The sequence below is a fragment of the Diaphorina citri genome, unplaced genomic scaffold (assembly GCF_000475195.1).
Source record: "Diaphorina citri unplaced genomic scaffold, Diaci psyllid genome assembly version 1.1 scaffold376, whole genome shotgun sequence".
Classification (NCBI taxonomy): Eukaryota; Metazoa; Arthropoda; class Insecta; order Hemiptera; family Psyllidae; genus Diaphorina; species Diaphorina citri.
This window is the reverse complement of record NW_007377811.1, coordinates 84,003-110,684: the sequence shown is the minus strand read 5'-3', so window position 1 is coordinate 110,684 and position 26,682 is coordinate 84,003. Positions and strand designations below refer to the sequence as shown.

The following is a 26,682-nucleotide window of genomic DNA, read 5'->3' as shown; positions in this document are numbered from 1 at the left end:
CAACACCAAATTTTGTGTCTAATTAATGTTTGATCAACTAGGTATCATCTGAGTATTCCGAGTGCATTTATAAAGTTTATATCTAGATATCTATCAACACTTTACCTTGGAATCTGTTACTATGAGCATCTCTCGGGGATTTTTATTTTTCTGTGTGGCCCTCTTATGTTATAAAACAGAAAAATTAAGGAGCAACCGGGTTACCGGGCGTACCTTAAAAAGTTGTAGGTTGTAGGCACCCCCCGTAAAAAAATAAGAATGAAACAAAGTTGTTTATTACATATACTACTCGTATAGGTACCTGATTAAAATACAAAATACCCATTAAAGGCAAAGCAAAATATTAGGTACCTACATTTGTAGGTACCTAATATTGAATGGGTATGTTTTTTCTTGGAGCCATTTTTGGGAGATCGATTCCCTGCATAAAGCTTCTCCATGTGTATCATATTTTGCAATTTTTCTCCAGACAATGTAATGAAAAGAGAGCTAGAGTTAAGAAATGAAACTAGGTACATTAATATTAATATAAAAAGTAATAATAAATAATAATAATCAATATTATTTATATCTATCTACGATTAGTCGATTCTTTTACATCGCAGTCCTCACATAATAAAGATGAATAAATTTATAATATTTTGCTAAAATAGGCACTATGAGAACTAAGGTAGGTAGGTACTAGGTATGAGAAATTTTTTAGCCCCGTATGGACTACCTACCGGTAAAGTTTTAGGATTGTAAACGGTTTTCTTTTTAGAAATGAATTGTAGTGTGGTGAACGCAGGCTTGAAGTTTGCACTGCACAAGCCTAAAAAACTTTTTATAGGTTCATCTCACAGTTTTGTGCAAACCGAACAAATCGGCATGCCCAAGCCAGTTTGTGCAAATGGCTTGAGCGTGTAATCCCATTCCACCTCAAATGTGTCTACTTGTCTAGTAATATGATATCCGTTTATCTTCAAGCATTTGAAAGGGGCTATGACATTCAAAGTCGCGACCTTGGCTGGGATTGAACCCAGACCCTCCTGTTTACCAGACGAGTGTCTCAACCAGTACACCTTTAGAAATTTTGGACTACCCACACGCTTTTTTTTTTAGTTTACACTGTTGTTAATGTTCTTGTTTCCTTGAAACTGTTTCCCAATAGGCCACCCACAGTTTCCTACCATTTAGGAACCATTACGCGGATGTTTCTTGTGGAATCTGAAACAATTTCCCTTCTTCTAAATGAAAATACAATCAATCTCTAGGTGAAATCGTTTCAGTGTCCTAAAGGTAGCAATTTTCTGTCATTTCCAAAGTACAGCAATTGTCGTCTGACATTTTCAACACAAGTATGGACTGGGCTTAAGAGAGTAGACTAGGCAGCCACTACCTAACCTAGCCAGAACCACTTGTCTGACTAGTTTCAAGTTGGACTTGCTTTTGGTTTAACACCATTTATGAGACCTTGATTATGCCGGCCACTCACCCTGTCTGACTGACCTGGACTGTCGGAGCGTGTGAAGCGGAAAAAGCGTCTGAATTGTAGTCTCTCAGACGGTCTGAACAGAAGACTGGGGTTTATCAATAGATCAGTTGCGCTTACTTGGGTGATGTTTCAAAGTCATAGAGCAGGAAAAATGAGGACCAACGGAATTTTTCTTTTTCTTCTACGACTTCTAGATACCGAGATAAATCGATTTAAAAAATTCAGGTAAATCGTTAAGTTTGACGTCACGGCATACGCTCCCGTAGGCGATGACGTCATAATTCATGACTCCCGCTTCGTTTGTTTGTGCGCAAGCGTTTCTGCGCATTTTGATGTTAAGTCTGACGTCACAACTCTTTGAACTTTGTCATTGGAACGGCAATTAAAAATTGAATTTTCGACCTTTTAAAATTACTTTTTTGGAGTTTTGACCTCAGATTCGAATTTTTCACAACTTTTTACATAGGAATCGACCATTTATTTATAATTTTTACCCACTTGCAACTCCTCCATTGTCAGAAAATGTGCGAGAACGTAAAAGGAATATGTTATGAATATGTTGCATGTATAATAAGTACGTATCAACGTAACTATTATTACGTATATGTATTACTTAAAAATAGGTATCTGATCTCAGATTTTAATCATTTATCGTTTTTCTAGACTTCTAGAGCCATGTTGAGAAATAAAATCTGATAAACACCTGTAATAATCTACAGATATAGATATACGTATATTTATCTACCCATGGTTTAATATGAGACCTATTTATAATGCTGTGTCCACACATAGTAAACGTATTTATAATGCTGTGTCCACACATAGTAGACGTATTTATAAAGCTGTGTCCACACATAGTAGACCTATTTATAATGCTGTGTCCACACATAGTAGACCTATTTATAATGCTGTGTCCACACATAGTAGACGTATTTATAATGCTGTGTCCACACATAGTAGACGTATTTATAATGCTGTGTTCACACATAGTAGACCTATTTATAATGCTGTGTTCACACATAGTAGACGTATTTATAATGCTGTGTCCACACATAGTAGACCTATTTATAATGCTGTGTTTTTTCTGTGTCGCGTTGTGTACTACCAATCTAAGTTTGTCACAGGAAGAAGACTGTCAGTGTACGTTGTATTACCTGTGTGAAGCCGCCAATGTGTTAACCACCAGGTAAGTCCATATTACATATTCATATATAACTACATACCTGCCTGTAGTGTGCAATTTAGTAGGTGGTCCCGATTTCCATTCACAGAGGAGGTTGTGTATTTATTTCATTTTGAATCCGTCGGGAGTCCCATGGTTTAATGTAGGTATAAAATGAAAATACCTATTCCATTGGTCTGTCTCACAGATACCTACCTACACATGGAGAAATATTGCCCACTAATGAAGTATTGGGTGCCACAATTATTGATGACAATATTTATTGCTAACAACATTATACAACATGTTTATGGTAAAAACATCCAATACCGTTGTTTTTTCTTCAGAAAATCCTGTCCATTGAATCAAGTCTGTTGTCCAAGAAGTGGAAACAATGGAGGGGGCAATAATGGAGGTGGCAATAACAATGGAGGGGGCAATAATGGAGGTGGCAATAATGGAGGTGGCAATAACAATGGAGGGGGCAATAACGGAGGTGATGATGGACTAGATCAATTCCAAGAGTGTGGGGTTCGCAGATCTGCTGACAAACAGTTCACCTCGTTCAGAATTAGTGGAAACTCAGGTATGTAGACCTTTATAGTTATAGACGCATCTTGTAGATCTTTTAAGAGGAATCTCTGAAATTTAGCAACTCCGTAACTGGTTGGTGTCTAGACTCTATATCTTTAGAATATTGGGTGCATAAATAGCCTCGTGACAGTGTCTTCTTCGGGGTCCCCGCAAGGTTTCGCATGGGGCCCCATAAAATCCCGTCTAGTAACAAGTTGTCCTTTTCTCAATGTATTCCACAGAAACATTTTTCGGTGAATATCCATGGATGATGGCCATCTTGACGAACAAAATCAACAAAGACGGCTCAGTGACGGAAAACGTGTTTCAGTGTGGAGCCACCCTTATTCTGCCACATGTAGTGATGACTGCCGCTCATTGTGTCAAGTAAGTTTGAACCTTTATCTAAATAGGTATCTGTGTTTCTGGCTTTTCTTCTTCTTTTTTATATGATACTCACATGACGCGCTACGAACATATTAAAAAATCAGAACTGACAGCCTAGTTAGCTTGTCTGCCTTGTAAGCGCTAGACCGCAGGTTCTATTCACGCCCGGGGCGGCTTTCATCCTGAACGGATAGTGTTCGTTCTCGGAATGGCTGGCTTTCTCCTATTATGCCTTCCTTCTCTCTTCGATTTCGGGACGATAAGACCTTAGAAGTTGCAGTTCTCTCTATCAAACCTTTTGAGAGAGAGAGAAAAAAAAAAAAAATTCTTCATGTACATTACTTCTAAGTTAAAATAATTTTGAGTAAATACTCGTAATGTCCTCTACGGACCTACAGCAGCCATAATCGAGTTTCCACTAGAAGATGACGGTCTTTTATTTTCGTTTTTCCAGCAACATTCCCGTCACCGACATCAAGGTTCGTGGTGGAGAACCTATTATGCCTTCCTTCTCTCTTCGATTTCGGGACGATAAGACCTTAGAAGTTGCAGTTCTCTCTATCAAACCTTTTGAGAGAGAGAAAAAAAAAAAAAAAAATTCTTCATGTACCTACATTACTTCTAAGTTAAAATAATTTTGAGTAAATACTCGTAATGTCCTCTACGGACCTACAGCAGCGATAATCGAGTTTCCACTAGAAGATGGACGGTCTTTTATTTTCGTTTTTCCAGCAACATTCCCGTCACCGACATCAAGGTTCGTGGTGGAGAGTGGGACACCATTACCAACAACAGGACGGACCGGGAACCGTTCCCCTACCAGGAACGAACCGTGTCCCAAATCTACATCCACGAAAATTTCGAAGCAAAGACTGTTTTCAACGACATCGCCCTGATTATTCTCGACTTTCCATTCCCAGTGAAGAACCACATTGGTTTGGCTTGCACACCTAACTCCGCGGAGGAGTATGATGATCAGAACTGTATTGTCACTGGGTGGGGGAAAGACAAGTTTGGTGAGTAGGAACTTCAGGATGAATCGTTAGATTCTTATAAGCTTTTAAGTCTTTTAACCCATCCTTTAAGGGACCCAACTCAGCCTTTAAAGGACAACTAGTATTGACTAGCCATGGAGATTAATACAAATCCCTAAAGGCCTCGCGGGCCACAAAAAATGGTCTGGCGGGCACATGTGGCCCGCGGGCTGCTAGTTTTAAATCGCTGTTCTATATCCCAAACAGATGGGTTGTACTAAAAAGTTACAAAGTCCATGTTCAGATTTACTGGAGTATCCCTCTAAAATCTCTACTAGTCTACAAAAATGGTCTGGCGGGCACATGTGGCCCGCGGGCTGCTAGTTTTAAATCGCTGTTCTATATCCCAAACAGATGGGTTGTACTAAAAAATTACAAAGTCCATGTTCAGATTTACTGGAGTATCCCTCTAAAATCTCTACTAGTCTACAATTCTACGAAAAACAAAATCATCTTTCGTCTATGTGATGTCTCAATTTCTTTTAGCCTTAAGATACCATGTTCCTCTCTTGCAGGCGTGGAAGGTCGTTACCAGAGTACATTGAAGAAAGTAGAAGTCAAACTTGTGCCACGAAATGTCTGTCAGCAACAGTTGAGGAAAACCAGGCTAGGTGGTGTGTTCAAGTTGCACGACAGTTTTATTTGTGCTTCCGGAGGTCCTAACCAGGACGCATGTAAGGTAAGTCATAGATCAAGTCTGTCAAGTACACATGTATTTATTTATTCTGACAGAAAATTCGTCTGAAAAGCCTACCCCGGTACTACAGTGCATTTCTTCAGGGTGCCGGTACCTTCAATGTACCCGGTACTACACCTGATCAGGTCCGCCTGTCAGGTTTACCTGGTAGTGAGTGGCTGGCCATACGGTCACGTCAGTTCAAGTGGATTGCAACACATACCTTTAGGTACAGGAACACACCTATAATAATCTTTTAAAAGAACATATTTGGCCAAAGGGGCCTCCCCGTCGACACATCTTCCTCAGTTTGTGCACCCGCAAACCAGGCTGTATCCGCCCATGTTTGGCCAACCTAGTTAGCTTGGAAGGTTAGGCGCCTGCCTTGTAACCACAAGGTCATGGGACTCGCGGGTTCAATCCCGCCCCGGGGCGGACTTTATCCTAGAGAGATACCTAAAGTTCGCTCTCGGAACGGCTAGTTTTCTCCTAACCTTCTTCGCTCTTCAATCTCAGGGGTAAATTGCTTTAATAATAATGATGATGATTCTTCTTCTTTTTCTTCGCCTTTTCCCTTCCACAGACAGGGTCGACATTTTTCGTCAGCCCCTCAATCAGATCTAACTAAGGTGATTGGTTTGGGCTGACATGTGGTCTTGGCTGCAAATTTTATGAGTAGATTCCCTTCGCACTCAACCTTTGCTATTTCTTTAGCATAATAATGATAATAATTTGTAAACGTGGATTGCAACACATACCTTTAGGTACAGGAACACACCTATAATAATCTTTTAAAAGAACATATTTGGCCAAAGGGGCCTCCCCGTCAACACATCTTCCTCAGTTTGTGCACCCGCAAACCAGGCTGTATCCGCCCATGTTTGGCCAGCCTAGTTCCCTTGGAAGATAAGGCGCCTACCTTGTAACCACAAGGTCACGGGACTCGCGGGTTCAATCCCACCCGGGGCGGACTTTATCCTAGAGAGATACCTAAAGTTCGCTCTCGGAACGGCTAGTTTTCTCCCAACCTTCTTCGCTCTTCAATCTCAGTGGTAAATTGCTTTAATAATAATAATGATGATGATGATTCTTCTTCTTTTTCTTCGCCTTTTCCCTTCCACAGACAGGGTTGGCATTTTTCATCAGCCCCTCAAACAGATCTAACTAAGGTGATTGGTTTGGGCTGACATGTGGTTTTGGCTACAAATTTTATGAGTAGATTCCCCTCGCACTCTTTCTATTTCTTTAGCATAATAATGATAATAATTTGTAAATTTTCCCCTATTATTTCAGGGTGACGGTGGCGGTCCTCTAGTTTGTCAGCTGAAGAATGAGAGGGATCGATTCACTCAGGTGGGAATTGTATCGTGGGGTATTGGTTGTGGTTCGGATACTCCTGGAGTCTATGTGGATGTCCGCAAGTTCAAGAAGTGGATCCTGGATAACAGTCACGGCAAGATCATCGACACCAGGATTCGAACCAAGAACTAAGACCGTTCTTAGTTCTTGTTTCCAAGACCGAACCAAGAACTTTTCCGTTCTTGGATAAGCATGGATATAAAAGAATGTGCCTTGAAGTAATGCGAAAGCGATTCCAAGGTCAACCTTTTTTTAAAATAATAATAATAAAAGAACTAAGACCACTTAATGAGGCGGAGACGTTCTCTACCACCTAACCCTCTGGCACAACAACCCATTGTGAGCCAAAGCTCTCCGCTACAGTTTCCCTCCATCCAAACATCCATATCTGTCTTTGACCCGGTTACTTCATTCTCGTATATTCACACCACCTAACCCTCAGAGACCTATTATTATGTGGTCAAATTAAAAAAAAAAAAAAAAAAAAAAAAAAAAAAAAATTTTTTACATCAAAATAAAAAAAAAAAAAAAAAAAAAAAAATACCAAAATTCTATCAGCTAAGCTTTTGTTCATACTATCCGGATAGGATTGAAAGTCCGTATGGTTTCGAAAAGGGCAAAAATGACATTTTCAACAGGATTGTGATTTGTGAAGCCCACGACGAACCTGCTCTATATGGAAAAAGAAATACGTAATAAATTTACTTTAGGTCTCATATTCTCATCTAATTTTGTAAAATAAATAAATGATAGTCAGGTATATTTATTAAATCATTCATTTTCCCTTTATTTGTGTCTCTTATCTTTTAATGATAAAATTTCGACGAGGTAAATCTATGTTCTCGAGGCCTTGTGGACGGTCCGATGTCGACCGACAACGACCGGTCGACTATGTGTGGACATCCTTTATACAATCTGAAACAGAACATACAGGCCTGAAGAAGAGGTACAAATCTGAGTTTAGGTCTCATATTCTCATCTAATTTTGTAAAATAAATAAATGATAGTCAGGTATATTTATTAAATCATTCATTTTCCCTTTATTTGTATCTCTTATCTTTTAATGATAAAATTTCGACGCGGTAAATCTATGTTCTCGAAGCCTTGTGGACGGTTCGATGTCGACCGACAACGACCGGTCGACTATGTGTGGACATACCTTTATACAATCTGAAACAGAACATCCAGGCCTGAAGAAGAGGTACAAATCTGAGTTATGAAAACTGATCAGACATTGATCTGACCTCACCTTCTACATTCCCAGGACAAGGTGCGACATGGAAACTATCAAACGATTCAACCAGTTGACTTGCCAAACCAATGACTATTTCATTGCTGTCGGAGTACTTAGAGTAGTGGCGAGTGTCGATCATTATAGTATTTGCAGGGTAACATGTGGTATTTGCAGGTAAATCTGGTATTTTTAGTATTTGCAGGTAACATGTGGATCTAATAAAATTATATTCAGTCGGTATTTATGCTGGAAAATCCCGGTTGGTATGTGTGCGGTTGCCTCTGAATGGATTGGATTGGACAGTCAAGAAAACAAGTGCCAATTTAAACTTTTTTCCTTATTTATCTTTACATCTTTGATTTCATCCAAATTTTCCTTGTTTATCTTTACATTTTATAACATACATAATCCATACAGCAGCATAGGTACAATGTTCAGAGAAGAGACAAAGAGCACTTGTGTATTTTTGGTGGAGGTGCCAAAAGAACGAAGAAGATACCTACAAGTTTTAATTAGTGGATGTGCCAAAATTTCTACCTTTTCTTTTCTAATTTCGGTAGATAATCTGAGAGGCACATAGTTTCTATTGCTAGAGACGTACATAGCTACTGCTACATATTCGTCCATTAAAAAAGGTAATTTATTGAAAATAACTCTTGGTATCAATTTTGATAAGATCCCCTGTATCATCTACTTTCTATTCAGCACTGATCTCTGCTCCAATCTAGACTGTCAGCTCTAGTGAAGCGTTTATTATAATCATCTCGACCTCGGATCTTTAGCACTTTTGTTTTCATTAGTTCGAAACTATTAGATCTCGAGATATTTTGGACTTGCCTTGAATGTCACTGTTATCCTTAGCCAGTGTCATTGCTATTCGGATCTCTTTCTGGTTCTCCTAATACGTTTCTCCTACTGGTTCTACTTTTATCACTAGAACTCGCTAATAGGTCAATGACCTCAAATTGGAATTTGTCCAATCTTCATTGACTTTGAGCTTTGAAATTTAGCCTACCTCCTCAGTAGAAGTATCCATTGGGCAAACTGTTCAAAACGCTCAGACCTTGCTGAATACCTACATAGAAGGACAAGGTCGAATCCCAACTGATTTGTTATAAATAATTAATTAATTACCTGATAAAATGTATGATAAAATGTAAAGAAGAAGAAGAATCACCTCTATAGGTAGGTAAATAATGTTGCAGAAATGTGAATAGGTATGTAGGTACACAGTACACACCCTAAAAAGCGACTTAACGACGTAATTGTTCACGGTTTACTGCAAGGCTCTACATTACCTTCTTTAGAAGAGGTAATTTTTCATGATATTATACCTACATAGGGTATTATAGGTAAATAAATACCTACTCAATAAAATAAATTCTCCCGAGCATCCTTGAATTTAATCTATTTCATAAGCCAGTGTCATTGCTATTCGGATCTCTTTCTGGTTCTCCTAATACGTTTCTCCTACTGGTTCTACTTTTATCACTAGAACTCGCTAAGAGGTCAATGACCTCAAATTGGAATTTGTCCAATCTTCATTGACTTTGAGCTTTGAAATTTAGCCTAGGTACCTCCTCAGTAGAAGTATCCATCGGGCAAACTGTTCAAAACACTCAGACCTTGCTGAATACCTACATAGAAGGACAAGGTCGAATTCCAACTGATTTATTATATATAATTAATTAATTAATTATCTATATGATAAAATGTAAAGAAGACTCAACTATAGGTAGGTAAATAATGTTGCAGAAATGTGAATAGGTATGTAGGTACACAGTACACACCCTAAAAAGCGACTTAACGACGTAATTGTTCACGGTTTACTGCAAGGCTCTACATTACCTTCTTTAGAAGAGGTAATTTTTCATGATATTATACCTACATAGGGTACTCTACATAGATAAGTACCTGCTCAATAAAATATATTCTCTCGAGCATCCTTGAATTTAATGTACATATTTCATGTCGAAGAACATGAGTCTCTCTTTGGGGTTTTTCGTACCCAATCATCATCAAGGAAACCTTAATTAGAGGAAAATCTAGCAATCTAGGGAAACTTCTTATGGAATATGTGAGGACAATGAGTCAGATGTCAGATTTATTAGGACTAGATCTGAGAGTAACAGACTATTGTCTATCCTTCAATTAACTCGATTGTTTTGGTTCGTTTAGTTATTTGACAAGTTTGTGCGTTTTAATTTGCAAGAATTCAGACAGAAAAATCGTGAAAATATCTCAGTTATTTTCCTGATATTTTTAATATTTAATTTTTCGTACTTAGTGCCAAAGTTTTATTGCTGAAATTGAAATTTACAATGTAAGTATGATTTTTATTCTCTATACCTAGGTGTTGGTATTGTATATATGTAAGTACCTACCTAAATAATTTCGATTTAATGTTCTTATATTTCGGTCTAAATTTTCTCGAGATATTATATTACCTATGCACCTATGAATCTTAGTGCCAAAGTTTTATTGCTGAAATTGAAATTTACAATGTAAGTATGATTTTTATTCTCTATACCTAGGTGTTGGTATTGTATATGTAAGTACCTACCTAAATAATTTCGATTTAATGTTCTTACATTTCGGTCTAAATTTTCTCGAGATATTATTACCTATGCACCTATGAACTGTGTTGAGGACGAATACTCACTCATCAGCTCATCACAAATTACTATCGTTCCTAATTAATAATTCTGGGATAAACTTATTATCTGCTGACTTCGACCCAAACCCCCAGCTTTCGGATCCGAAATTGGTATCCTACCGCGCTAACCACTTTCTGAGGAACTCACTCATCAGCTCATCACAAATTACTATCGTTCCTAATTAATAATTCTGGGATAAACTTATTATCTGCTGACTTCGACCCAAACCGCCAGCTTTCGGATCCAAAATTGGTATCCTACCGCGCTAACCACTTTCTGAGGGTAGTGAATATTCTTCTCAAGAAAGCCAAAATTCTCTATTCTCAGATGCTGTACTCCGGGATGGTGTGTTTGGTTCTAGTCCACCTAATGCTAGCACGTGCCGAAGATGATCCTAATCTGACTGAGGAAGACGATGCTGATGGCGATTTTGGCGCTAAACACTCCCGTCCTGTCACTCCTAATGTTATTGAGAACATTGTCTATTATACACCACACGAGATAGACATCCCAGACCCCAATGAGGTAATATTGTCTTATAGCAATACGAGTAGGTACTTAATACCTATCTATTGCTTAAAATGAAAGACCTTATAATATACTCGTAGGACATGAAGACCTTTGATATAGGACAGGAACCCTGATGTTGAGAACATTACACCCACTTAGGAAGGTCCAGTAAAGTCCAGTTTCTGGAAATCAGCGTTTGACTAAGTCCCCTTTAGTATTTTCGGAGACATTCGTTCTACTACGAGTATTTCCGAAGCCCAGAAAAGTAATTTTCAAGAAACTATCTGGATTTTAGAGACTACCTAGGTATAAATAATTACTGTCGTTCTCTTCCGTGCGAACTTTATACTCCATACTAACATGTTTAACAAGATAATAACATTAATAACTAAGAAATATGTGTAGGTAATTGTGTACTTAAACTAGTAAAAACTTTGCAGGTTCCTCATCACGCCGTTGTGAGCATTCCGAACCCAAATCGGATTCACTTCCCTCAAGATGAATCAATACCAAATCCTCACCACATCAGGTATGGACCAGACGAGATATATCATCCAAATCCACTAGACCACGCCCATAAGCCGTGTCAATGTGTACCCTGGTGGCAGTGTAAGAATGACACGAGTACCCCGTACTATGGAGAGGGAGTGTTGGATATTAGGTAAGTCCAATCAGTGGCTTAGATCTTCTTCTTTTTCTTCGCCTTTTCCCTTCCACAGACAGGGTAGGCATTTTTTGTCAGCCCCTCAATCAGATCTAACTAAGGTGTACGGACGGGGTTGGCGTTTTTCGTCAGCCTCGCAATCAGCCCTAACTAGGTAGTTCTGGCACTCCCATGTTTTTTGTCAAGAAGAAGGAGAAGAAGAAAATCAAAGATACAAGCTCAGGTCTCCCAGTCATCACTTAAAAGTAACCAAGTATTTTACCTGCATTACATTTACTGCAGAAGAAGAGAGACTGATAGTTGGTCAGGTAGGTAGCTAAAAATAAATTAGTACATTTAGAATGTTGGCCTGAGTGAGCCATGAATAGGTTTTAAAGAAATTAAAATGAAGCACCTCACAAAACTCTCTCCAAAGAAGACATTACCTGTGTACCTATTAACTCAATGTCTAATCAGATGGATTCATTTGATTGTCAACACCTATGATAGATAGATAGGTAGGTAAGGTATTGGAACTGTAGGTAATAAACTAACTATTATAGACAGGTTACCCATGGCCAGATAAAGCATCTCTGCTAGAACATTAAAATTCATAATGATAGTTAGGTACCTATGTGCTATGTGTATATCTTCTCAAACTCACTCTCAATCAAATTGACTTGGTAGATAAAATATTATTCATATTATGTACTCAATGTCCTTGAACATAGCCAAGTTACTTTCCCAATAGGTAGTCATTCTTTATGAAGAGCTGTTTTTTACTTGTTTTATTGTGATTAAGTAATGGAGCTTTGTTTTGTGCATTTGTGCTTTATGTTCATTATTTAATTGAAACCCTAAGTGAAGAATCAACAGGAAATGATTTATCCTATGATTCCTGTGCAAGACAGTTATTGCTGAGCTGCTTGGTATGGTTGTACAATTAGATTGAAGATGAAACTTACAGCATACAATACCTGCTTACTACCTATGATTCTATCAACTTGATTGTATAGATTGGCTTTTAGAACTTGAGCCAAAATGTTGATGTTCCTACAATCAGGGCCCTGTCTTGGATCTACATTATTTCATTGTCACTAATTTGTCAGGATAGGTAATACAATATAGGTACAATTACATATTAGACATGCAGTACCCACTTACATGCACCTTATTTTACTCATATGTATATACCCATGTTGATTACGTACTGCATGATTTTAAAGATTATTGATTACATAATGTACTTACCAAATTGTAAATATTGGGTTTAGAGAGAAATGGAAGCTTCCTGGATTAAAGCACAGGGTAGTGAAAGGTGCCTTCCTATCAGTTTTCCTTGTAAGTAGGTACTTTACCTACTTTAGAACAGAGAGATTATTTTCTCTATCATCCGAGAGAACAACAGGAGTGAAAGGCTCCCAAAGCATGGTTCGTATTACTAGAGAATTATAAATAACCCTTTCGCTACGTTCGGTCCAAATTATGCTTCTCCTTTGTTTTAGTCGAGAACACCGTTGTTCATGAACTAAGTGTGTGGTTATTTGGTGTTATTGACATTAGAGTTGTTGTGACAAAAATAATTTTCGTATTCACCCTTTGGTAACCACCACATACTTGGGTAAAACAAGGTCTTACCTATGTTAATAAATTATGATTCTTCTGTAAGTAGGCTTCTCACAAGTTGTCTCCCTCCTATCATTGTACTCGTATGTTCACACAGTAGATAGTAGGATGCCTCTATGAGTAAACTCTAATCTCTAAACAACATTATGATGATTTAGATATCAAGCGTGTAGGTACATAGGTACCTTTATCTAGGGATAACATTGATAACGGAATCAAATGACCGCGTTTATTGACTTACATTAAGTACTTACATAGAAAATAATGATAAATTGGTTTGATTAAATCCGAATTCCGATATAACTTGCCTTTTAAGTAAGTAGCGAAGAAGGGAAAAAGATCTATTTTCTGCCTAATTTCTTTACTCTTGAGTGTAGGCTGATTCTCACTGGTCTGTATTCACAGTAGATAGTAGGATGCCTCTATGAGTAAACTCTAATCTCTAAACAACATTATGATGATTTAGATATCAAGCGTGTAGGTACATACTTAGGTACCTTTATCTAGGATTCTAGTCTCAATGTTGCCTTCTTGTTTTAAATCAGATACTAATTAATATGTATTTTAAAAACCGAGCTGGATAATGATAATTAGATATATCAGTGAAGGCAGTTGTTTTTCTATGACATCAGCTTAAACAGTGTGTTCTGTCGATACCACCCATAATTAACAAGTTTTTACCTTCTGTAAATCAAGTAACATAAGTAGGTTTTTAGTAGAGGGAAAGAAGGTGATTGTGGACAAAGAAGTTTTAGAGGAACTTAACACACTTTAGGAATGAGGTTTTGATAGAGATAGATATTTATTTTAACCATTTCTTAACCAAATACCCCGAGTTGAGGGACAACCCTTTCAACATTCACCCATAATTAACAAGTTTTTACCTTCTGTAAATCAAGTAACATAAGTAGGTTTTTAGTAGAGGGAAAGAAGGTGATTGTGGACAAAAAAGTTTTAGAGGAACTTAACACACTTTAGGAATGAGGTTTTGATAGAGATAGATATTTATTTTAATCATTTCTTAGCCAAATACCCCGAGTTGAGGGACAACCCATTCAACATCTAAGGATCTCAGCAGGCTTATCCACCTCGCTTTTTGACTGGAACGTAAAAAGCAGCTTCTCAATAGCCTTAATAAAAGGTGCAAAGTGCTTTGTTTCTTTTATTTCGTGTTATTCACTCCGTGATAATGGCGCCTCTCTTGTGCCAGGAGCTTCCGGTCACAATTTTTGACCATCGAAAATCAACTGACTGGTCAATAACCTTGGTGGCCCTCTCGTACATTATTTCCTTTCAGACTTACATTGAAACACTTGCAGTTGTTTAAATGGTTTTGGCATGATTTACGTAAGTAGGTACCTCGTTAACCAATGAATGATTCTGAAAAAAGTACCTATGTAGGTACTTACTTTTATGTAGGTAGGTATCGAAGTACTTTTTCACTTCTCCTAGTACTATTTACATGGAACATGGAACCTAAGTAAAACTAGCTATAGGTACTTGCTTGGTCAAGGCGTTCGCATGGTAATCAGGAGGGAGTGGGTTCAATCCCTGTCAAGGTATAAAATTTTGTCCTCAATTAATTTGGCCTCATACTATTGCAGTTTGTCCTCAATATTATTTAAAGAATTTTGCCTCATACCATTGAGATTACTGCTGGTGTAAAGGTCTCTTTGGTCCAATTCAAGCAGTAATAAGCACTGCTATTACATATTGTAAGCATTATTTCCTGGCATTGTGAGAGGAAACACTGTGTCCCGTTGTGATGATTTGTGGGCCACCCTGTATATCCTTGCCTGAGACTCACTTGGTGGAACAATGATCAAAAAAACCTAGACCAGACGAGATATATCATCCAAATCCACTAGACCACGCCCATAAGCCGTGTCAATGTGTACCCTGGTGGCAGTGTAAGAATGACACAAGTACCCCGTACTATGGAGAGGGAGTGTTGGATATTAGGTAAGTCCAATCAATGGCTTAGATCTTCTTCTTTTTCTTCGCCTTTTTCCGTGTACGGACGGGGTTGGCGTTTTTCGTCAGCCTCGCAATCAGCCCTAACTAAGGTGATTGCTTTGGGCTGACATTTAGTTTTGGCTACGAATTTTACGAGTGGATGCCCTTCGCATTCAATCTTTGCTATTTCTTTAGCAAGGAAAATTCAGGCTGGTATACTCCCTATTTAAAGTCCCCCAGCCAGACTAAGCTGGTCTACTCCCTGTTTAATATCCCCCAGCCAGACTAAGTTAGTCTACTCCCTGTTCAAAGTCCCCCAGCCAGTCTAAGCTGGTCTACTCCCTGTTTAACGCCTTCCAGCCAGAAATATTCACCTATTATTACCACCCCAATTTCCCATCCACAGGATTCGAGAGAACGAGTGTGGTCACTATGCGGACATTTGCTGTAAACATCCCATCCACATCCCATCCTTCCCATCCATTAGACCACACTCACGTCGTGGATGTGGCCATAGGAATGAACATGGAGTGGGATTCAAAATTACAGGTAGTTAAATATGTCAACTAATTCCACCTCACAATAACCTCACCCAGAGAGAGAGATTTACCGGGAAAGAGTGGACTTTTTGTGTATGGACTGTGGAGTTAGAGTTAAGCTGGCTCATAGGGAACTGTTGCAGTTAACCATCATGAGGATCTTTGCTTTCCTTTTGAAGCATGTTAATAAAGCCTTTGTAACCTCCAGCTGGCCAGGGTGGTTAGGGTTGGCTGCTCTCATCCCTATTTATAGTCCCACAGCAAGGCATTGGTCTGCTCCGTGTTTAAGGTCCCCCCGCCTCCAGCCAGATCGCTTAAATAAGTATTTATTCAATGTCTTGTTGTTGTTGTTGTTGTTGTTGTTGTTGTTGTTGTTGTTGTTGTTGTTGTTGTTGTTGTTGTTGTTGTTGTTGTAGTTGTTGTTGTTGTTGTTGTTGTTGTTGTTGTTGTTGTTGTTGTTGTTGTTGTTGTTGTTGTTGTTGTTGTTGTTGTTTTTGTTGTTGTTGTTGTTGGTGGTGGTGTTGGTGTTGGTATTGTTGTCTTGTTGTTGTTGTTGTTGTTGTTGTTGTTGTTGTTGTTGTTGTTGTTGTTGTTGTTGTTGTTGTTGTTGTTGTTGTAGTTGTTGTTGTTGTTGTTGTTGTTGTTGTTGTTGTTGTTGTTGTTGTTGTTGTTGTTGTTGTTGTTGTTGTTGTTGTTATTCTTGTTCTTGTTGTTGTTATTTTAGCGGCTTTAGCTTTCGCCGAGTTGCAATAGCAGAATTAAGAAAAGGTATATTTTTGAATCTGCTATACACCGGGGTGATGGTCTCCAGCTCTATAAGCCATGTTAAATTGGCTGGCTCGTCCTGAACCGCAGTCAATCATCGTGAGGACTTGTGCTTGGTCTTTAAAAGTATTCAATGTATTCCTCTCTGTTTCATAGGTAATCTGGATCACGAGGCTGAGTTTGGAGAGTTCCCCTGGATGGTGGCAGTGCTGACTGAACATGATGTGGATCATCATGGCTCTACCGTATACCAGTACCAATGTGGAGGTTCCCTTATCCATCCTAAAGTGGTACTCACAGCAGCCCATTGTGTTCACAAGTAAGACTCCTTTCATTTAGGCCCGGGGCCACAAAGTGAGTTCAAGTTTATTTTTTTTTAATTTATTTATTAAATTTAACATATTTTCAATAAGTAGAACAAAAGCACATAGTGCACATCTCAGAGGTTTTATAGCGAGGTTTTAAGGGTCCGTTCACATCGTCACATAAATTTCCTTCATCCCATCTTTTTTTTCTATATCTTTTGATTTTTTTTTTTTTCATTTAGCGCTTAGTTCTTTTTACCCCTCGAAAAAGTGTATTTTACCCCTCGGGGGGTAAATACCCCCAGGTTGGGAACCAATGGACTAGCACTAGATAAACAACTCCGAAGTCGTACCTACCATTCCGCTTCCTCTAAGTATCAGTAGAGGGAAGCATGGCAAAGAAAAAAGTAGACTGATCGCACTATGCTCTTATCAGATAACAGACAAAAAGGAAAAATGGTAAGTACTCTCTCAGCTTTCAAGTAAGTACATGGTTAGAATTTTACATAGGTTCTTATCTAAGTAGGTACCTACTTACTTGCTTGCTTACTTAGGTGGTAGTTCGTACTTAGCACCTGAAACTCCTGAAAGATATACATACAGGTAGGTATTTTCTTTAAGTAGGTAGGTAAGTAAGTATGTACTTACTGTTTTAGTGCCAAGATAGATTGAATTAGCAAAATAGTGTCTGTGGCTGTGATTCCGGACCTCAGACAGCTACAGACTAGGTAAGTAGGTACCTAGATAAGAAAGTAAGTAAATTACTTACTTATTAACTAGGTAGGTACTGAGGTAGTCAATGAGTTGTTAGATAACCAACCAACCAAGTAGGTACCACATTCTACAGATCTTTTTACCAAGGTATATTTTATTGCACTAACACATACCTACTAATTAATTATTAGACATTGCCAAATTTGCAAATGGTACCTACTCAGTGAGATAAGAATCACCCTAGCTAGGGCTGATTGAGAGGCTGGCGAAAAACGGCGACCCCGTCTGAGCACGGGAAAAGGCGAGGAAGAAGGATTCAGTGAGATAAGAAATCTGCTTCTGACGGGATCCGAACCCCTTCTCCTTATCACTGTCCTAACCGCTGAGTAACTATTGAAGGTACTAGGAACTAGTCATGTACTAATGTTGTACTACTTACGTGGAATATAGTCAATAGCTATACGTACTTACTACATAGCACTACGTGGAAGAACCAGCTAATGCTATTTTAAGTCTAACATCCCGGCCTTACCCCTCTATTCTCATACACGCATATTAAAATACAAGCCACAGTCTGATCGAAAAGTATGGAAACGAGAAACTAAACCCATGTACCTATGCTTTCTAATGCCATCAAATTTCAAGGGAGTTTAAGGAAGTATGCTCTGACATTCGGATATTGATACAGAATGCTCGAGTTAATACGAAAACATTTTAGTAAGATGTACTTAATAGAAATAGAAAGTATCTACATAATTAACAATAGCAGGTAGATAGGTAGGTACTATGTACCTATGTAATTGTTGAACAGCTAAATGTACGTAAGTAGGTAAGTACTTACTAGAATCATTGGATAGTAGATAGGTACTTACTGATGGAGGATATACTATTATAGGTAGTTACGTACATGGGTATTGGGTAAGTACCTACTTCTAAAAAGTAACAAATAGGGTAGGTGGCAATAACTGTCTTGCACAGGAATCATAGGATAAATCATTTCCTGTTGATTCTTCACTTAAGTAGGGTTTCAATTAAATAATGAACATAAAGCACAAATGCACAAAACAAAGCTCCATTACTTAATCACAATAAAACAAGTAAAAAACAGCTCTTCATAAAGAATGACTACCTATTGGGAAAGTAACTTGGCTATGTTCAAGGACATTGAGTACATAATATGAATAATATTTTATCTACCAAGTCAATTTGATTGAGAGTGAGTTTGAGAAGATATACACATAGCACATAGGTACCTAACTATCATTATGAATTTTAATGTTCTAGCAGAGATGCTTTATCTGGCCATGGGTAACCTGTCTATAATAGTTAGTTTATTACCTACAGTTCCAATACCTTACCTACCTATCTATCTATCATAGGTGTTGACAATCAAATGAATCCATCTGATTAGACATTAAGTTAATAGGTACACAGGTAATGTCTTCTTTGGAGAGAGTTTTGTGAGGTGCTTCATTTTAATTTCTTTAAAACCTATTCATGGCTCACTCAGGCCAACATTCTAAATGCACTAATTTATTTTTAGCTACCTGACCAACTATCAGTCTCTCTTCTTCTGCAGTAAATGTAATGCAGGTAAAATACTTGGTTACTTTTAAGTAAGTGATGACTGGGAGACCTGAGCTTGTATCTTTGATTTTCTTCTTCTCCTTCTTCTTGACAAAAAACATGGGAGTGCCAGAACTACCAGAAGAAGTACAGGTTGCAAATTGATTTTAATTGGGAGAAGTGATTAACACTACAGTGCATATTTCCATTGAAAGTACTCAGATAAGCATAAGAAAACTAAAATTATCCATGCATACCCTTCTAGATAATAAAATTGAATGTAAACAATATTGGTACATGGTAGATAATGAAAATTACACTTTAGAATTAGATTAGAAGCACAATGCATTGATACATACCTCTCCATGAATATCATTTCTGCCATCAGGTGTATTCTCTGGTAGAATGTAGAGTCGCAAACATGCCAAGGTCTGCTCACTGTTTCTATCTTCCCAGAGCAGAGTGAGCTCACCAATACTGACCAAGTCAGAATCACTCCATAGCTTCACAAAAAAGAATTCACTCAGAGACAAAATATTGGTTTTACCATTCTTGGTATATTTGAAAGCTTTGTAGAACGTATATGGTCCATATGTGGCACAAGGAAGACCTATTACCTTGCATGTTGCCATTGTTGTTATGCAGATATTTGTTATTTAGACAGGTTTGAGATAGATTTCAATATTTACTTGGCAAATTATTGAAAAGAAACAATGGAACAGTTGTGGGAGGAATTATTACAAATGGGGAAAATTTCATGATTCTTGAAAACCTTTTTGAAATTTTAGGATTTAGCACTGAAGGTAAAGACTGAACTTTGATAGAAAACAGAAGAATTCATTACTTGATGAGAAAAGAACATTAGACATTACATAATTTTAATTGATTTATTGAAATTTGCTTTCAAATTTTTATAGCACGAGCCACACAACACATTCACGCACTTTCACGTATTGGGTAATTCTTGACAATATTAATTTTAATTTTATTCAATTTATTACTTTTGAAGGGGTTAAATAATTAGGGAATTTTAATCAACTTATTAAAAGAAATATAAGGAATATAAACATGTACACAGCATAATTTTAATTATTTACAATAATTAATAATTCATAAATTCACTTTTTGGGAAAAAAATTACAAAAAAGAATAGCACTCACGCATCAACTACTTTCCTATCACTTGAAAAAATTCTTTAATTTTTTGTTTACAATTTTTTGTGACGTCACCTTATCGAAATTAGTTTCACACGCTACCGCATTGTAGCAGCATAGTCCATACGGTCTTGATAGCGCTGAACTTCGATTTCAAACCTATTGGACAAAAACGCCTGAAATTCAATAAAAAATTATGCTTTCCGCATAACAATAAAATGGTTAATTCTTTTGTTCAGAGCACATTGCATAACTCCAAGTTTTAGTCGGGCTTTTTTTATGGCATACTTTTTCTTTTCTCAAGCTCTGTAGGTAGTAGGTACAATGTACCTGGTACATAGTAGGAGCTTTTCTATTCCGAGCTGCAGTTAGAATTAGGTACCAACTAGGATAATAAATACGAAAAAGAGTAGACAAATGTACTAAAAAAGAAAAAAAATCGATTATCTTTTGATAAGTTTAGTGATCTCTTTAACATCAATACGTATAATATTCTTCATCGAGTCCGAGTTTTCTAAATTGCTTGTCAATCCAGTGTCGAAAATGGGCCACGTCCGTGTAAACTGCAGGGGTTGAATCTTCTCCACAGCCTATACCCCAGGCAACTATACCAGCTTGCATGTAATGCCCTGACTTTCCACTAATAGGACAGGCAAGAGGACTGCCTCCATCGCCCTGAAATCAATTGATAGTCCAGTAAAAAGGGTTAAGTTGGGGGCTTAGAAAAAAGAGAGCTTTCTAAGTAGATGAGTATGTAGTTATTTACGTAGGTACGTAAACGAAGGATAACTGAAATGAATTTATGGCGGAGACCACAATCTGAGTAAAGTTCAATTTCTGAATCAAAGCAATCCGATTGGCTAAAAAGTTTGAAATTAGGTAACCAATGAAAAGAACTATACCCTAGAGGGAGAGAGAGAGATAGTAAGAGAGAGAGGGAGGGATGGAGGGAGGGAGAGAGAGAGAGGGAGGGATGGAGGGAGAGAGAGAGAGAGAGGGAGAGAGATAGACTATTTACCTTACACGTATCCTTCCCCTCTTCGCCACCAGCACAGATGAAACTTTCATGCAAATGAAAATCGGGACCCAGTCTAGTCTTCCTCAAAGCTTGAGTACATTTGGCTTTGGGAACCACTGGAACTTCTACCTTCTTCAGGATGACCTGGTAGGAGCCAGCTTTCTCTGAAAGCACAATAGTGGGAAAACTTGTTAGTTATGAGTACCACGACAACCTTATACTTACAAAAACTCTTGTTAGGTATGTGTGAAATAACGACACTTTTTAGTGGTCTAATACTCAGTCAATCTGGTGAGTCAGTTCCTAGGTAGCTTCTTATAGTTTCAGTGGGGTTGGTGAGAATCGGTTATGTTAAAGAATCGGAATGGGGTCTTAAGATGTGTTCACTGTTCACATATAGTCGACCGGCCTTCGATCAACATTGATCGATGTCGACTGAACCGCCCACGTCCACACTCCCTCCACAACATAGATTTCGATCGACGCTACGGCCGGTCCACTATGTTTGGACACACCTTTCGATGTAATTCTTTTCATTCTTAACATATCTCTACCCCGAATCTTTTACTTACCCCAAGCGTCCTTGCCCCAGCCGCTCGCATAGCAGTCACTAAGGTCACTATCTTCACCTTGCTCCGGTAAACATATCGTATCCACGTTATCTCCCAACACAAACGCCTCCTCTAGAACCAGCAGTGCGATGTCATTGAACAGACCTCCTGGATAGAAGTCATCATGGGACAGAACTGTCTTAACCCGGGACTCCTGATAGGGGAATAACTCATGGTTGGTCTGCGTGTCCCACTCCCCGGCGCGGACTTTGAGGAGGCGAGGTTTCTTGCTGTGAAAGGAAAGAGAAGAGGAACAGAGGAGGACAATGAGATCTTCTGCAATAGAAATAGGTTTCAAGGTAGGTACTTACCTATTACCTACCTTAGGTAATAGGTAAGTACGTAAGTAGATATATGTAGGTACATCTTTTTCAATAGAAATATGTGGGTGAGTGCTATGGGCGCATACACCAGGGGGTCCAGGTCCTCCAAATTTTTTACGAGGAGGCAAAATATTGTGCCGTGTCTGAGGAAGCTGGAAGAGTACAGATTTAGGCCATGCCAGAAATCAGGGAGAAACCGTTGTCCTATGAACGCCTGGCTGAAATTCAAATAGGTATGCAATGTGCTGTGATTAAGAGAAATATTTTATTGTAATGCAAAAAGCATAGTTAGTAAAATTCAGGCGTTTTTATCGAATACGTACAGTCTATCCGTCCTTCAACTTGGAGACTTGGACTATAGAGAGGGCTGTAACTGCCGAGGTCTTATCGTCCTGTAAGTCTCCTATCCTGTCTTTCTTCTCTCTTCGCTTGCGGCCCAAAAACGAAGAGAGAAGAAAGACAGGATAGGAGAAAGCCAGCCGTTCCGAGAACGAACCTTGTCGGTTCAGGACAAGGCAGAAGCGCTACCAACAAGCTAACTAGGCTGGCTCGTTTAAATTTTAATCTCGGTTTAGGCAATCTAATTGGCTAAAATTTTTGGAATTTTTAAAAATCAACAAATCAGATTGTTTGAACTCACTTTGTGGCCTTGGGCCTAAATGAAAGGAGTCTTACTTGTGAACACAATGGGCTGCTGTGAGTGACTAACAACTACTGAGGTAATTAACTAGGTACTTATCTGAAGTTGTTGTTTTCTGCTGAGTAATTGAGTACCTGCAAATTTTACTAACTGAAAAGACTGGACCTCAAAAGCTCGCTCTTCTAATTTGAAGGACACAAAATCTAGGTTAGGCACCTATAAGCAAAAATGTGATTTCATACAACTTTGTGCATAGTACAGGTTGGCTACAGGCTATACCTATCTTACTATCTCTTGAAATATCTACTTGAGTCGACAGAACCTCGAAATACATCCTATAATAATTTGACAATCGTTATTAATGGCTGGAGGGCTGATACTTTATTCACTGTAGGGATTTCAAAAGCAAAGTTTACTGAGGATCACCTCATATTTTCTGACTCTGGTCGTACGTTGTGAAGCTACTTTTTTTTCAAGCATATTTCTTTATGAACTCTCTAAGATCTGAGAACAAGAACTTGGTGTTCAAATATGTACTGTGTGGTACTAGCTCTGTCTGTAGTCCTGTTTAGGATTTTGTAGTCATCTATTTTGTGCACTCTCAAAACTGAAAAAATCTGTAGATCGGTGGAAAGTCTCAACCTTAAATGAACAAAGTCTCTACTTCTCAAGTTCTTAGTCGTCCCATGGTACTATTGACCTTGTACTTTTGAGCCCTCAAAAGTACAAGGTCTGTTTTTCCAAGTTAAGTCCACCATAAGATGACTCTGTCTGTAGTCCTGTTTAGGATTTTGTAGTCATCTATTTTGTGCACTCTCAAAACTGAAAAATTCTGTAGATCGGTGGAAAGTCTCAACCTTAAATGAGCAAAGTCTCTACTTCTCAAGTTCTTAGTCGTCCCATGGTACTATTGACCTTGTACTTTTGAGCCCTCGAAAGTACAAGGTCTGTTTTTCCAAGTTAAGTCCACCCTAAGGTGACTCCCCAGTCGGAGAGTTGCCGCAAGCGAAGAGAGAAGAAAGACAGGATAGGAGACTTACAGGACGATAAGACCTCGGCAGTTACAGCCCTCTCTATAGTGGCGCCTCTCTTGTGCCAGGAGCTTCCGGTCACAATTTTTGACCATCGAAAATCAACTGACTGGTCAATAACCTTGGTGGCCCTCTCATACATTATTTCCTTTCAGATGTACATTGAAACACTTGCAGTTGTTTGAATGGTTTTTGCATGATTTACGTAAGTAGGTACCTCGTTAACCAATGAATGATTCTGTAAAAAGAACCTATGTACTTACTTTTATGTAGGTAGGTATCGAAGTATTTTTTCACTTCTCGAAGTACTCTGGCTGGGGGACTTTAAATAGGGAGTATACCAGCCTGAATTTTCCTTGCTAAAGAAATAGCAAAGATTGAATGCGAAGGGCATCCACTCGTAAAATTCGTAGCCAAAACTAAATGTCAGCCCAAAGCAATCACCCTAGTTAGGGCTGATTGCGAGGCTGACGAAAAACGCCAACCCCGTCCGTACACCTTAGTTAGATCTGATTGAGGGGCTGACAAAAAATGCCTACCCTGTCTGTGGAAGGGAAAAGGCGAAGAAAAAGAAGAAGATCTAAGCCACTGATTGGACTTACCTAATATCCAACACTCCCTCTCCATAGTACGGGGTACTCGTGTCATTCTTACACTGCCACCAGGGTACACATTGACACGGCTTATGGGCGTGGTCTAGTGGATTTGGATGATATATCTCGTCTGGTCCATACCTGATGTGGTGTGGATTTGGTATTGATTCATCTTGAGGGAAGCGAATCCGGTTTGGGTTCGGAATGCTCACAACGGCGTGATGAGGAACCTGCAAAGTTTTTACTAGTTTAAGTACACAATTACCTACACTTATTTCTTAGTTATTGTTATTATCTTGTTAAACATGTGAGTATGGAGTATAAAGTTCGCACGGAAGAGAACGACAGTAATTTGTTAATACCTAGGTAGTCTCTAAAATCCAGATAGTTTCTTGAAAATTACTTTTCTGGGCTTCGGAAATACTCGTAGTAGAACGAATGTCTCCGGAAATACTAAAGGGGACCTAGTCAAACGCTGATTTCCAGAAACTGGACCTTTCTAAGTAGGTGTAATGTTCTCAACATCAGGGTTCCTGTCCTATATCAAAGGTCTTCATGTCCTACGAGTATATTTATAAGGTCTTTCATTTTAAGCAATAGATAGGTATTAAGTACCTACTCGTATTGCTATAAGACAATATTACCTCATTGGGGTCTGGGATGTCTATCTCGTGTGGTGTATAATAGACAATGTTCTCAATAACATTAGGAGTGACAGGACGGGAGTGTTTAGCGCCAAAATCGCCATCAGCATCGTCTTCCTCAGTCAGATTAGGATCATCTTCGGCACGTGCTAGCATTAGGTGGACTAGAACCAAACACACCATCCCGGAGTACAGCATCTGAGAATAGAGAATTTTGGCTTTCTTGAGAAGAATATTCACTACCCTCAGAAAGTGGTTAGCGCGGTAGGATACCAATTTTGGATCCGAAAGCTGGCGGTTTGGGTCGAAGTCAGCAGATAATAAGTTTATCCCAGAATTATTAATTAGGAACGATAGTAATTTGTGATGAGCTGATGAGTGAGTATTCGTCCTCAACACAGTTCATAGGTGCATAGGTAATAATATCTCGAGAAAATTTAGACCGAAATGTAAGAACATTAAATCGAAATTATTTAGGTAGGTACTTACATATACAATACCAACACCTAGGTATAGAGAATAAAAATCATACTTACATTGTAAATTTCAATTTCAGCAATAAAACTTTGGCACTAAGTACGAAAAATTAAATATTAAAAATATCAGGAAAATAACTGAGATATTTTCACGATTTTTCTGTCTGAATTCTTGCAAATTAAAACGCACAAACTTGTCAAATAACTAAACGAACCAAAACAATCGAGTTAATTGAAGGATAGACAATAGTCTGTTACTCTCAGATCTAGTCCTAATAAATCTGACATCTGACTCATTGTCCTCACATATTCCATAAGAAGTTTCCCTAGATTGCTAGATTTTCCTCTAATTAAGGTTTCCTTGATGATGATTGGGTACGAAAAACCCCAAAGAGAGACTCATGTTCTTCGACCATGAAATATGTAGATTAAAATTCAAGGATGCTCGAGAGAATATATATTTTATTGAGGGTAGCTCTATCTATGTAGTATAGTACCCTATGTAGGTATAATATCTATGAAAAAATTAACCTCTTCTAAAGAAGGTAATGTAAGCCCTTGCAGTAACCGTGAACAATTACGTCGTTAAGTCGCTTTTTTTAGGGTGTGGTACTGTGTACCTACATACCCTTATTCACATTTCCTGCAACATTATTTTACCTTACCTATAGTTGAGTCTTCTCTTTACATTTTATATCATATAGTAATTATTAATTATTATTAGTATATAATAAATAAGCAGTGTGTGTTGGACTGATTCGATCTTGTCCTTTGCTATGGATAGGTATTCAGCAAGGTTGATGTGTTTTGTGTCTTTGAACAGTGATTGCCCTGTATGGATACTTCTTACTGAGGAGGGTACCTAGGCTAAATTTCAAAGCTCAAAGTCAATGAAGATTGGACAAATTCCAATTTGAGGTCATTGACCTCTTAGCGAGTTCTAGTGATAAAAGTAGAACCAGTAGGAGAAACGTATTAGGAGAACCAGAAAGAGATCCGAATAGCAATGACA

The 26,682-nt window shown here is 38.3% G+C and overlaps 3 protein-coding genes and 1 long non-coding RNA gene across 4 annotated transcripts in view; 3 read left to right on the top strand and 1 right to left on the bottom strand.

The window, feature by feature from the left end:
• The window catches only part of LOC103508186 (phenoloxidase-activating factor 2-like), a 28,150-nt gene extending 21,047 nt beyond the window's left edge, over positions 1–7,103 (top strand). Inside the window, exons 5-9 of the mRNA XM_008472719.3 lie at positions 2,984–3,222; positions 3,452–3,596; positions 4,329–4,612; positions 5,146–5,309; positions 6,600–7,103. Coding sequence (XP_008470941.1) covers positions 2,984–3,222; positions 3,452–3,596; positions 4,329–4,612; positions 5,146–5,309; positions 6,600–6,797 — 1,030 coding nt within the window. The 3' untranslated portion in view covers positions 6,798–7,103. The remainder of the gene's footprint in view (positions 1–2,983; positions 3,223–3,451; positions 3,597–4,328; positions 4,613–5,145; positions 5,310–6,599) is intronic.
• Positions 7,104–7,170: 67 nt separating this feature from the next.
• LOC103508177 lies at positions 7,171–7,714 on the top strand. The gene is made up of 2 exons (XR_541308.2): positions 7,171–7,375; positions 7,630–7,714. It is a non-coding gene; the product is annotated as an uncharacterized LOC103508177 (long non-coding RNA).
• A 2,654-nt stretch (positions 7,715–10,368) lies between these two features.
• LOC103508185 (phenoloxidase-activating factor 2-like) lies at positions 10,369–16,918 on the top strand. The gene is made up of 5 exons (XM_026822847.1): positions 10,369–10,403; positions 10,884–11,081; positions 11,507–11,727; positions 15,698–15,840; positions 16,752–16,918. The coding sequence occupies exons 2-5, from the start codon at positions 10,884–10,886 to the stop codon at positions 16,916–16,918; spliced, it is 729 nt and encodes a 242-aa protein (XP_026678648.1). The 5' UTR covers positions 10,369–10,403.
• A 3,870-nt stretch (positions 16,919–20,788) lies between these two features.
• On the bottom strand, positions 20,789–26,028 carry LOC103508184 (phenoloxidase-activating factor 2-like). The gene is made up of 8 exons (XM_008472716.2): positions 25,731–26,028; positions 25,195–25,392; positions 24,560–24,780; positions 23,234–23,261; positions 22,962–22,990; positions 21,925–22,193; positions 21,353–21,516; positions 20,789–21,009 (listed from the first exon to the last, which is right to left on the bottom strand). The coding sequence occupies exons 2-8, from the start codon at positions 25,390–25,392 to the stop codon at positions 20,812–20,814; spliced, it is 1,107 nt and encodes a 368-aa protein (XP_008470938.1). The 5' UTR covers positions 25,731–26,028; the 3' UTR covers positions 20,789–20,811.
• Positions 26,029–26,682: the final 654 nt, after the last annotated feature.